Raw genomic sequence first — 13,607 nt, 5'->3', positions numbered from 1 at the left:
AGATAGCCACCTCTGTGGTGAGCTGCCAGCGGCCGCAGAAGGTTCCCGTTGGCGTCCAAGCCCTGTCCATTACTCAGCTGCTCATCTCCCTCTCCGTTACTCAGTCTCTCCACCACTTCCAAGGAGGACAGACGCTGAGGTATGAGAGGTTTGGGTTCAGGAGATGTGCTGCGGGGTCTCTGAGTGGCCGCTATCACTTTGGTGGCGGAAAGCGTCCTCCGAGGCTGTTGGGAGTGGAGGCTCTTCCGTAACCTGAAAGGGGCGGGGCCCATGAGCAAGAGATTCCCAGGTAGCATGGTCTTCTTCTCTGGTGGTGCTGGTTTCTCTTGCTGGGCTGTGGCCTGCTGTCGCTCATGCCTGAGAATAGTAGTGAAGCGGGTGTAGGAAGCTGGACAGGATCCTTTGCATTTGGTAGGTTTAAGGGGGAAATGTTGGTGGTTCAGATGGTGCAGGTGGTGGTGGAGAGGGAAAGACATTGGAGGCAGGGTGGTGGGACTCTTTGCTCCAGTTGGAGCAGATTGGATCTGCTCCGTGGAGCTGTGCACAACTTGAGAATCAGTGGAAGAAACCGACTCGACTCCAAGCTGGCCTCCGTCCTCTGAGGGAGAGGCCGCCGCCGCCTCCACAGTTTTATCGCCTGCTGACAAGGACTCGTCTGCGTCCTTCGCACCTGGCTCCACAGGGGAGCGGGCATCTGTCTGAGCGTTGTCGACCACCAAAAGACTCTCAGCGGACACGGCAGAGGGCAGGTAGAGAGCGGCAGCGTGTTCTGGGCTATGGCCGCAGTTGGAGTTCAGCGTGGGCAACGAGGAGCAACGACTGGGCGTGGACTGTTGAATGTACATTTCAAACTCAGTGACCCGTGACAGAACAGCGTCCCGTGGAATGTTACCGTCGTCGCCGGCTTCTGATTTGTCACCCCCGTTCGCTTTTGCCCCTTCAAAGAGATAAGCCAGGCTACGGACGCTCCCTTGGGGGCTGCAGCCCACCGAGCCGGGCCGCTGGATGTGATGCATGACCCGGTACAGGCTGGAAAACTCTGACGTGCTCCTCCTCATTGCGGGGGAAACTTCAGCACATGAGTCCGAATACTGACACCCCTCCCTGACACCATCGCATGTACTCGTGTACAGATCCTCGCAGCTGTGCGCTTTTGCTTGCCTCGCGGGTCGAGCGCTGCTTTCCTGAATGTCGCCACCAGGGGGAAGCAGCTTGGGCTTGAATTTGGACGGCAGGATTTGGGGGATGCAGGCTTTGGCAGCAGAAAGAGGCTTCTTATTCTTACATTGGTTAGCTATTGCATTACTGGCAAGAACCGATCGGCTATTTTTAGAGGAGCAGGGTGAATCTATACAGCCATTCCCACCTTTATAATCCACTGGCAAGCATGCAGGACAACAGAATAAACAGCATATTAGATTACAATGGTCACAGGGTCACACACAAACACGCTAAAACAGAGTTAGCCACATTTCTAGAGTAAAGCAATTCAATTACACGAGGCTATAGGACAGACTTGATGTAACGTCCATCAAGTTATAGATGACTATAATAGAAACAGCGCAGTGTAAGATGAAGAATTGTGCTCTGTGAAATGCTAATAGAATTGACGTAAACATTGTTGAAGGAGAACATAAAAATGAAACAAAGTGTTAATAGCAATATGCAGTGAAATGTTATGTCATGTGGGAGGTCACGGAGGAATCTGAACTCTGACTGCAGTATCAAAACATTTGAAAGAATATTAAAAATGATTGCGTTTTTACCTATTTTATATTCATGTTACAGCAAGCAACCACTGCCCCACATTTTTGCATTACGATGAGTTGTTTTGAGACTTAGAATATGCTGAGTAAATAATACTTGCTAGCTTTCTGGAACTAGCCGTAGTGATCCAGATGGAAGCAGGAAATGACAACACTTTCACATGCTGTGACACACGTTTGCACCATAAGAGAACCATCTGCTGCACTCATAAACACACATGGGAGAAGTCCGCTTGATATTGTAAACCAAAGCATGTGTCAAGTTAATAAAAATGACTTCACAAAGGAGAATGAGGAGGCTCTGTTCTTTGAAACATGATGATAGAGAAAGTCTTTCTTTCATGAGCATGTGGCAGCTTTGGTACGGTCATTCAATAGTGGGTCGAATGGTGAAGGTTGGACGCTTGGTTGGAGATATTGAACAGCGCGTTTGTCATTTGACTAGAGTGGCGAATGCATTTAGAGCACGTGCCTCTAAATTGACTTTGTGAAAGCTGGAACACGAATCTCTTTATATTTTGTGTTGTTGTTTTCTCATCATTGGGTTTAATTAATGGAACAAAATGTGCCATGTGAATGCAGGGTCATAAGTTTAATTTTGATTTGAGCAAATTTACATCAATGCAAATGTTTCTCTATTACAATTTAAAACAATCGCAAATAGGGGATACAAGTTTTTTTTATTATCTTCTTTATTGTAAACATTTCCAGTTTCGGTGTGACATTTTTATCATATTTAAGATTTGTCTGTTAAACTTCATCAGCTTTTCCACACACCTCTACGACAAAGCAGGAGAACCTTGAAATTTCTCCTCAACAATCAACAAAGGTAATGATTAGGGATGGGCAAGTACTGATACCAGGTATCGGTATTGGGCCGACACCCGGCCTTATTTCAAGGTATTGATACTCGCTATAAATGCTATATTGGGATATATATGTCTTTATTTAAAATGATCTACCGTTGTTTTTTTTTTTTGGGGGGGGGGTTGTGAATCAAAAGTACTAGTGGTATTGGCACTTGGCATTGTATCGGTGTCTACTCAAATGACTGGTATTGGTCTGAAAAAAAAAAGGTATTATACATCCCCCGTAATGGCAACAATGAAAAGGTTACACTAACAATAATGAAATGTTTTGACAACTACAATGGTAGCCCCAGAGGCAGATACTTCGCTCATTCAGTAAATGAAACTAGACAAGGGAAGTGCTTCTCAATGTGTTTGATGAGAACCAGTAATGGCTCCCTCTAGTGGTATGCGAAATAGTCACTGAGTTATGGGTCAAACAGTACATCGTATAATAAAATAGCTTGAACTTTATTTATAGTTTTGATCCAGTTAAATACATAATGTAAGTAGTATCTAACTTCTATAAGAACATTTAGGTACAATCTTAATTTGACTTTTACGTGTGATACATTTTAATTGAATTGTCTTGTTTTTGATGAAAACTGGAGCGTACGACTTGATTGTATTTTTATGGTAATTATTATGATGCCACTTGTAAAGCAAAGTATTTTTTTTTCTACTGAACTAGACAATATAAAACAATGATGGATAAATAAAATACATTGCTGCAATAATTATCTTGGGTTACAATCCTGAAGTTCACAGGTTTAAAGCCTTGGAGGAGGTCTTTGCTCGCTGATCACTCTTGTTTATATGCAACGTAGCAACAACTCAACGGAGTGCCAGAGTGTGACGCGACATGTGCTGAATCATGCGCCTGTTCCGCCCATTCCCCCGCTTCCTTGCATTCCATATTGTCTCCTCCCACTGTGTTTGACTCTGCGGCCATGTGCTCAGACATTCCTGCCACTGACCTCACACTGACAGCTGACTTCCTCCGGCCTGCCCGCCCCCTGTTTATCTCCCCCCCGCACTGCCTGCTTTTGAAGAGCATAGCTCTTGTTTATCTCACTCATCCTTCCCCTCCCTGGCTCTGTTCTATGTCGGCGGAACGCACTCAAGTCCTGCCCTATCGAAACCTGCCTAGCGACTGGAGCAAGAAGGGGGGGAAAAAAACTCCCCAAGGTTAGCGTCCGCAACCTCACTTGGTCCTCAAGTTTTCCAAAGCAGATGTCCGGTAATGTTACCATCTATGTCATTGGTAATAAATTAAAAGTGACTGGGGATGAATGCTGTGGGGGTGATTGGCTAAAGCTGTGAAGCTCGGGAGCAAAGATGTGTGGACTCCAGTGGAACGGAAACACATGTTGATCATCAATGTTTTTATAGCTCATTGTTTGACTCCTGGTGCTTTCTAACCCTGACCTGCATGCACATCCATACACACTTGTGTCCATTAATTGGCTGGTATATACCTTTCGAGGAGGATGAGCTGCCATGGCGCTTGTTTAGGGCTCGTAGACCTTGTAAGGGAATGTCGCCGCCTTCCAGAACAGTCTTGTAAACATGACGGTCACTTTCCTGAGCCACGGGCTCATTTTCTGACGATCCTCCATCCTTCTCCACCTCACTGTGTCCAGACTTGCTTGAGGAGCTAGACAGAGGAACGCAGACAACAAATTAATTAATTCAAGAGGAGTGTTTTTGGTGATAAACAAAGACACTCAATTTGGCTATGGGCTTGCATATGGTTCTTATTTAGAATGTCTTGAGGTTATTCCTGTCTTGGGAGACTTGCTGGAGTCAAAATAATGAGAGGAACTTGAAGTGCAGAATTTCGAGGTAGCTCTGTGAGAGAAAGCACTCACATATCTTGGCATTCCGTCGACGCCAATAGCACAGACGTCCATAAATATTCTCATAGCGTATCATTCCTTACACCTGCAAGATGTCTCATGTTCACTGTCATTCTCTTGCTCACGTGACGCTCATGATGCTGCTCTATTTCAAGACAGACCAGGTCATTAAACTGGCAGAACATCTCAGATCACCGACAGCAACAAACATTCAAAACTCAACTCTGCACTAGTACTTTTGACAAATAAAATCGCTCATCTTCCCCCAAAAAGACAGATAAAAAAAAATTAAAAATAAAAATATACCAATATAGCATTTTTCCTTATCAGTACTCGCCCATCCATATTCAAAACCCGCCCTCCATTGGCCTATTGCTAACCTGCATTTTACATCTTCCAAGCCAGAGTTTTACAAGCTTGGCCACATGCATGGATTCTTTACGCTGCTTGTTCACTACCTTGACAAGGAGCTCTTTCATAGCTGCTGGAAAAATGTGAACACACGACTGCAGCCAGCCAATAAAATCATGTTGGCTCTCAGTAAGGATTGCTGTGGCTAAAGTTCAGAAGCAATGCGAGATCCAAGATAACTTCTTGAGAAGATTCTGGCGAAAACGGAGACAGGATGTGTCAGGCCAAAACAGTGAACTCAGCGCCTCTTTTTACTTTGGATGAATTCACAATTTATTGTCAACAATTTGATTTAAAGCAATGCTGGTACGAAGGCTAATTTTATTAATTTATATACTACAGAGCAGGGAAAGTCAAACTTAAAAAGTTCTTTACAAGAATATGTTGCTAATCTAAACATGGCATTCTGATTAATATCGTGTTAGTGAATTAAGCAGAAAAATCCACTCGCTTTTAGCCATCCCAGGGGGCGGCCATTTTGCCTTGTGCTGAAACTTGCTGTCAACTGAAAACCACAGTTGCTCAGGTAATGACCAATCAGGGATCAGCTTGAGAACATCACATGACCAAACTCAAGAAACAGAACCGTGATTGGTCGCTACCTGAGCCCTGAGTTACTGTGATGTCATTTTCAGTTGACAGCAAGTGTCAAAACTTCTGTCACTTATGTCAGTGTCTCGTTAAGATTTATTTTGTCCACCTGTGCTTGTCAAACGGGTCCCTTCTTGTCCAGACGTTTTCATTGTCTTGTTTGTTTGTATTTAGTTCCCTGCCTTCTTTCAGTTCTTTGTCCTTGTCAAGTCCTGTTGCTATTTGTTTGGGGTCTCAATCCTTTCCAAGTCAAGTCTTGTTTTGATCATTTACGCCAGTGTTATTTTGGACTTTTCAATAACCAAAGTACCTTGTTTGCCTTTTCGTTCACAATAAATTCCTTTTTTGAGAGCTCACCTGTCTCTCCATCTTTCCACATCCATACGAACACTAGCAAACATCTTGTTTCAAACAGACCCCAAAGTAGAAAACACCCTTCACTAAACATATACAATATGCGCCTTTCAAGTAACTTACTTTATGACTTGAGGTTTCCTTTGGAAACTTTATGAGCATGAACCACCACCATCCAAGCACCAATAATTAAAAATATCCTTCAAAACTAGAAACAAATAAGTACCCCTTCTAATTCGAGACCATAAGTTAGAAAACTGGCGGGTGTGACGACATAATGTGAGTACCAGACGGGATTTGTTGCGAGCAAAAAAGGGAGGGAAAAGTTTATTTTCCCAGTGGATGCTTTACGTTTTATTCCACACAGGACGTGAATGAGACAATGGAATTGGCTTTACTTAAATATCTGATAGTGTCTACTTACACAATCCAGTAGCTAATTATTCTCGCCTAACACCTCAGGAAGACAAAACAATTTTTACGGACTGTCTAATAATAATGTGAATTAAATCGCCACTAGCATCCATGTCGCGACATAACCGACAATCTCCAACTCAGCAAACATAAACAGAGAACAGCGTGTTTTGGTAGCTTGCTACCTAATTCAAAGCTTCCCCTCAGGAAGCAGGAATCCCCCCCGCTGAAGGCGGGTGAGCTAGTCTCACCGTGACATTTATCCCCACAACACGCCAGAATAATCCTTAGCGTAGTGGAAGGAGCGAGTATTTGTATGAGATTGAGAAGCATTGAACTCACTAGTTCTTCAGGTCGGAGGCTGTTTCCAGGGGGCTGAAGGAGGGGGCACTCTGCAACAAACCAAACAAAGAAGTCATTGATAGATCCACAGGATGGTTTCCTCCAGCTAGAACACAGGCAGGCACATTAGCAACGGCCAGATTCTCGTCTGGCTTTTTCTTCTCTGTTGTTCACTCGCTGGTGTGGCTTTCGCTCTCCAGCACACCCTGCGCTCTTAGCGTCTGTGGACTGGGCTTGGCATGAAGTAGGAGAACGCGTGTGTTTTGGCCTGCATGCAAGTTAGAGGGGGGGGGGGGGGGGGGAACGGCGGTGAGGAGAGTGACGGAAGGGGAGGGGTGTGTAAGTGGGCGGATGGGTTCGCATCAGTCAGGGGGCGCCCATGGCGGGAGGGGGGGCTGTCACGGGCTTAGCCAATGGACTGCTGTCTCCCAGTGAAGCCGTTCTCTTTTGTCTGGTATTGAGTCACTCTCATTACCACTGGAGCAGACCGGAGGACAATTAACCAGCTGGTGGTGCAGACAGGCCGAGTTACATACTCACACTTATTTGATACTCTATGTATGACACGCTCAAGTATCCAAAAGCACAAATGTTGCAAGAATTCAGGAAAATCGGGCTGCAATTTACGATTGTTTCAGTGATCGATTAATCTGTCGATTATTTGTACGATTAATCCGATTTTTTTTAAATTAACTCATTCACTGCCAATGACTGCTTTAGACGTCAAAATTCTTCTTAACTATTTCTATTAGTTAATTTTTTTCCCACTTTTGTTAACAAGTGTATGAAAACCTAGAAAAAAGTGTTTATTGTACACTTAGAACAGATATAAAATTTGTGATTAATCATGAGCTAACTATTGAAGTCATGTGATTAATTACAATTAAAAAAATTAATCACCTGACGACCTATTTTTATTTTTTTTATCTTTTCTTTCCTTTTTGAAAAAAAAAGATTTCAAACTATTATTATTAAAAATTAGGGCATCAGGCGATAATTTTTTTTTGTAATTAATCGCATGACTTCAATAGATAACTCATGATTAATCACAAATTTTATATCTGGTCTAAATATACAATATTTTTTCCCCCTAGGTTTTCATACTCTTGTTAACAAAAGTGGGAAAAAAAAGTTAAACTAATAGAAATAGTTAAAACGTCTATAGCCGTTAAAGGGACAGTGTGTAGGGTTTAGTGCAACCTGGTGGTGAAATAATAGAATGCAATGATTTTTAAGCACGCGCACTACGGTGCCTCAGAGAGAGAGCCTACCATATCAAGAAATGCATTATAATTTCACTGAAATGCATCTTCAGCATCAGATGACACTTTCAAAAATAAATACGCCATTAGCCATGATTTTGAAGTCAAGTTTGCCCAGTGGTTAGAGCAAGTGCCTGCCACTACGGAGTGCCTGGGTTCAAAACCTGCTTGGACCACATTTCAGTAATTTATCTTTCAATTTACTTCATAAGCACATGCATTCAAATTTTAGCATTCAGCTTTTCAGCATTCCCTATATATATATATATATATATATATATATATATATATATATATATATATATATATATATATATATATAAAAGTATGTTGATGTGATATAACTTTTTTTTAAGGACTCTTTAGTTCACCACTAGATGGTACTAAATCTTACACACCTTTAAATTGATCCTAAAAAAACAAAAAAAACATGACATTATTTCAAAATGGCAGAGCACAAACATTTATTATGATTCAGTTACTGTTCTGGTTTGTAGTAAACCGTTGCATTGAGAAAATACATTTGGGAACAGATCGCCAAAATGTTGTCGCAGGGCAAAAGCAGAGTGATAAGTGCAAGAGCTGTCGTTACGTGGGACAAGTTCCTATCTCCAGAGTGGCCATTCAGTGTACCAGCACCCAGAAGCGCTTTGAATGCGGCTCCTAATTTTAGGTCACTGTTTCTGCTGCTTTCCTCCTCTCAGACGTCACAGCAGGTAAAAATAACAGAGGCGACACGGACACTAGGAATATGAGCACAAGTGTTGTTTGCAAATACGATTGCACAATCCCCATCCCAGCCATACCGGCCCTGCTGCTAATACCACATCCACTTCCCCAGCACGGCGCTTCTCTAACCGTTGGCCAGACAAGGAGCATTCTCAACACCCCATTTGCCACAACATGCCTTTCTCCTTAGTTGCCAGGGCAGAATGATCATTAATAACCCATCAGAATAAACGCCTGTCTTTATAAGAACAGGACATCAGGCTGGCAGGTCTGTGTTCTGATCTATTTATAAAGCCAAATGTTCCATGTTAACTTGGAGAGAATGCGTGTGTCATTGAATAATCTCGTGCGCTTCCTTGCACCTCAGTAGTGGCTTGTATCCCCCTTTTGAAGATCTGGCACGCACTCACACAAACGCGCACAGCTTCAGTGGAATGTAGGAAGAAAACGAGTGCGGAAGGTCTGATTAGGTGACTTCCACCATTTTCCAATTTGTGTCATTTTGTCTTGGCTGACTCGATGACAACGTTTCTAGAGAATTCCATTTTTCCGAACAGGTGCCCCCAGTTACTCATAGGCTCCTGTGTGCCGATTTCACATTCAAAATAGCCATCATGAGTAGGTCATGGTAACATGAATCCCATTCTTTCCAGCAGCTTCTCTACGTTGATATGTTCTCACACGGAAGCAACAGCTCCCCCAATGCGGGCGCTCCGGTACAGCCACGCACCACTTAGCGCATCTGCGTTAAACACTTAAAGGTAAAGGTTAAGTGAATAACAGAGGTTAAATATGAAATCACAATGAGCCAGTGGGCTTACGATGTTGCCTCCTTTAGAGGATGTCAGGTGGTTAGGGGGGGTCCACGATACTCTGCGCTGAGACAGTGTGGCAACAGCCCCCTCGTCGGCATATGCTCAACAGATGGAGTCACTTTGGCGCTTATAGCGGAGCAAAATACTCATCCTGACCGGCGCTATGTGTGGAATTCCAGCTCGCGGTCATAAATCTCCATGAGACTGTTTGACCGGAACTGCCACTGTGTTTTTGGAGACTGCTACCTGAATCTACAATTTGTTAATATTATTCAAAGAGGACAACTTTGGTCATTATATACAGCTGACAGTCGTACCCTGACAGGCTGGTTGGATGTTCTGGAGAGCATGATAGCCATGTAATAGTCATTAAATTAATTAAATTGGGTCATGTTCAATCATTTTAAACATAAATGCATGTGTTGCTTATTGTTATATATTTTTTTGTAGGTTTATCCTCGTTTACTACATTTTTCAGACCGATACCAGTATGACTACTCAACTCTTGATATCAAGTACCAATAACACAAGTACTTTTGATACATATAACCCCCCCCCCCCAAAAAAAAAAACAACAACATAATTTTAAAGAAAGACCTATATATCCAATAGCATTTTTTTTCTTAATGAAAATGAAATTATGAATGAATTTAATAGCATTTTTTTTTTATTCGTCTAATTTCTGGTTCCTCTTCTTAAAATGGCCACAAGAGAGCGACCAATATTGGTACTCGCCCATCCCTATTTAAAAATATTCAAAATGATGTGTTACGGGCGTAACAAACTAGCGGTCAGTGATTTCCGTTGATAGCTCTGCGTTTTGCCACATAAACACCAATTGTGATGCAAAAAGTAGGGCTGGGTATAGACTCTAATTTCTTTAATCGATTTAAATTCACAAGAGTTTAGTTCGATTTGATTCACTTCACTTCAATCCGATATGAATTAATTATTTAGCATCAAATTCTTCTTAAATATAAAAACTCCACAAACATTAATGCCCAAATGAAATTTTGTGGAGGCAGTAACTGGTTAAATGATTTAGTTTAATAATGAAAGTAACACGTTATAATCACTTACGTGTTACACAACACTGACATCAGCAAGGATAAGATGAAAATATTTTCAGAATTCTAATTCAATAATTGGAAACATGAATTAAAAAGATTATGATTTGTCTTAAAGTGCAGTAAGTCAGAGGTATTTCATAAATGTAAGAAAATAAATTAAAATTCATGTGAACAGTACATTTCAAGAAAACAGATGCAAAAAAATGTGGCCTTCAAAATTCCATTTTCTTCTGAATTTATGGGGAAAAAGAGATTTTAAAATAATCGATTCATGGTTTTATGATTCGATAATGGGCTTGAAAAGGAAAATCGATTTGACACAAAACCGCTTGTTTTGAGCCTAAAGTCTTCCCTTTGACATCAGGCAACTATCTCCTCACATGGGTCGATTTTTCTTCTTAATATTCACTCATCTGTTTTTAATGTGCTTTTTCCGGAGACTGCCATTTATGTGGATGATGTATACTCGAAAATTCCAGTAAACCAGCTTTCGGCTTTGCAAAAATGGCTCCTTGCTGTGTTAAAACAACAAGCTCAACCAGGCTTTAGTTCTTTCAAGACATACATGTTATGTGCTACTTTTAAATTACAAGTGGTCCGATTCTTTACAGCTCTCCAAGAAGTTCCTGGACAAGAGCCAGCAAGGGCTTCACTTAACTCCTTAAGCACTGGACTTTCTACCTTGAGTCACGCCTGTCTTCCAGTAATAAAGCACGAGTAGCAATACGTCAATCAAAGTCCAATGAGTCAGTGCGTCTGGCTGATCCTTAAGGTCAAACGCTTCTCATACCAGGTGTCGCTTTTGAAGTGACTTTGACATTAAACAGGAATCAGTCATCAGGCCGAGCTTATCGGGCAAGCATGACAGTCAGATGCCTCTAGCTCTAAACCTCCTCCACATTTCCACAAACTTGGAGCTGTTGTCCATGGGAACAGCAGACTCTATCCCTACGAGCACATGAGCTCATGCCGAAGTCAGTGGTGCCACCTCATTTGATCCAGGGTGCGGTGGCGTGACCTGAGAACGAGGAGAGCATCTGCTCGTGACTGGCCAGCAACGTACTTGTTTGGTGCCAAGCACCCGAGGCATGGATGGCCCTAACTTGGTCTGTTTTACAAGTTAAATAGCTTGGTAAATATACCTGGAAGCAGGCAGGCAGGGATTGTTATTCAAGGGCCTGGGATTATCCCGGAGCCTGTTGACAGAGTAGCCAGCAGCCTCACTGTGTGGAGTGACTTCTGGATGAATTGCCCCTGGCATATCATACAAATTCCACTTCAAAAAGAATGTTTTACTCTTGAGGTAATAATGTGGAAGAAGTAATAAAATGCAGTGGTACAATGAAAGCGTAGAGGCCCCAGAATTGAACCCTGTGGAACCCCCTATACGTTCCGTTATACATGTGAATTCCTATTACACATATTCGTCCGTCACTTTAGTTTTTTTGCTTGACATAGTTTGTGTAGTAGGATTAAAATAAAGAAATCACACGACGTATCATCACAACAGTCACACGTCGACTAAAGAATAATGACTCACCAAACCCCTGGGGTTCGTTCGAACCCAGGTTAAGAACCACTGCTGTGTTATTTAAAACATATTTTATTCCACCTTTCTTTCAACCAGCTCTTCGAACCCCTAATCGGGGTAATTGTCTAAATCAAAGCACAGTGTGTGGATTTCTGCCTGAGCTGATGTGATGTGCTTACTCAGCCACACAGACAGGAAAAAAAATGCTGAGAATAGCTCTTGAAGAGAGTAAAAATAGACCCTGGTCGACTATTTTGGGCCCAACTGAGAAGAATGGCCAGCTATGTCAGGTATGTTTATGGAAAGAGATTACACCATACCCTAGAAAACTTAAGATGATTGCACAATGCTCTGAAAAGTCAAAGCACGCTGTACGACCTCCGTGTAACGTGCAACAATTTAGCTGAGGGAGTCTCGAAAAGACGTTTTACTTTTTATTTGGCTTTGGGTTTTTATGAGAGGTACCAGTGATGATGTAGGATGGAAGTGATAATTACTATTAAGGATGTTCATACCACTTTTTTTTAGTACTCAACGCTTGAGTAGTCACCGATACTTTTAATACATAAAATTAATACATGAAATTTCACCCAAAAAAACAATGGCATATAACTAAGCCTGTCAGTTTAACGCGTTAGGGCAGATTAATTAATTACGCGCAAATTAGTGCGTTAAAAAAAATAACGCAATTGATCGTGTAACGTGGGTGCCAAACCCAACCTATTGCGAGGGTGTAACCTCTTGTTTCCCTAATGATCTTTGGCATACTGCCGCGTTCGGTCATGCGGTCATGTGACTGCATGGACCAATAAGAGCCGCCTATCGGCCGGAGTACGGAAGTAGCCAGGGGAAATGTTTGTTGCTGCTCGAGGTGTTTAAAAAAAACGTTTCTATCTTATATATCGCTGCTATGGCCTGAATACTTAAATGTCTACTTGTAGAGCCGACTGCGTCGATTGACCGTCGCATTTATTAGAAAAGTCGAGTTGGTGAATCATGTTTTTAGCATTAGCCGTCCTATGGTTGCATTTGCTTTGACATGTTTCTCAAGTGGTTAGATAAAAATAATCACTGAAATGATTGATGATATTGATGATTCACTGTTAGTAATTATTTTATGCATTACATGGCGTTTTAGCCAGCTGTAATTGTTTGAAATAAAATGAACACTGACGGCACTTTACTCAATGAAGCAGTTTTTTTTTTCTTTTGAACGTAATTGAACTGTTTCTTTTAAAAATAATGCCTGTCTTGATTGTTTATGTGCTTAAACTTTTTCTTTTGAATTTCATTTATGAAGCACACTCCAACAATAAAAATGTAGATTTCAAATCTTCCCTTCTTTGTGTATTTGATTGAGTAGTGTATGCACTACAATTTGGTAATGTCCTAGAATTTTTTTTTTTTAATTTGGGGACCTTTAGCAGATATGAGATTAAGTAATTAAAAATCATGTAATTAATTTGATAATTTATTTTTTTTTTTACATATAATTTTAAAGAACGACCTATAAAGTATATCCCATCATTCCATTTTCCCTCAATATTGCATAAAGTAATGGCAAATTTCTATTCATTTAATTTCTTGTTTCAACCTCACAAAGGTCGGATATCTT

At 41.5% G+C, this 13,607-nt stretch overlaps 1 protein-coding gene across 6 annotated transcripts in view; it reads right to left on the bottom strand.

The window, feature by feature from the left end:
- Nucleotides 1–13,607, bottom strand: part of sorbs1 (sorbin and SH3 domain containing 1) — a 50,574-nt gene that overhangs the window by 12,181 nt on the left and 24,786 nt on the right. For 5 of the 6 annotated variants that reach the window (XM_077581477.1, XM_077581481.1, XM_077581480.1 and 2 more), the window contains 3 exons: nucleotides 6,586–6,635; nucleotides 4,093–4,271; nucleotides 11–1,378 (listed from right to left, as the gene is read on the bottom strand). In XM_077581477.1, coding sequence (XP_077437603.1) covers nucleotides 11–1,378; nucleotides 4,093–4,271; nucleotides 6,586–6,635 — 1,597 coding nt within the window. The remainder of the gene's footprint in view (nucleotides 1–10; nucleotides 1,379–4,092; nucleotides 4,272–6,585; nucleotides 6,636–13,607) is intronic. The other variant, XM_077581482.1, reaches the window with a different exon arrangement.

The sequence above is a fragment of the Vanacampus margaritifer genome, chromosome 12 (assembly GCF_051991255.1).
Source record: "Vanacampus margaritifer isolate UIUO_Vmar chromosome 12, RoL_Vmar_1.0, whole genome shotgun sequence".
Classification (NCBI taxonomy): Eukaryota; Metazoa; Chordata; class Actinopteri; order Syngnathiformes; family Syngnathidae; genus Vanacampus; species Vanacampus margaritifer.
This window is presented reverse-complemented; position numbering and strand designations above follow the sequence as displayed.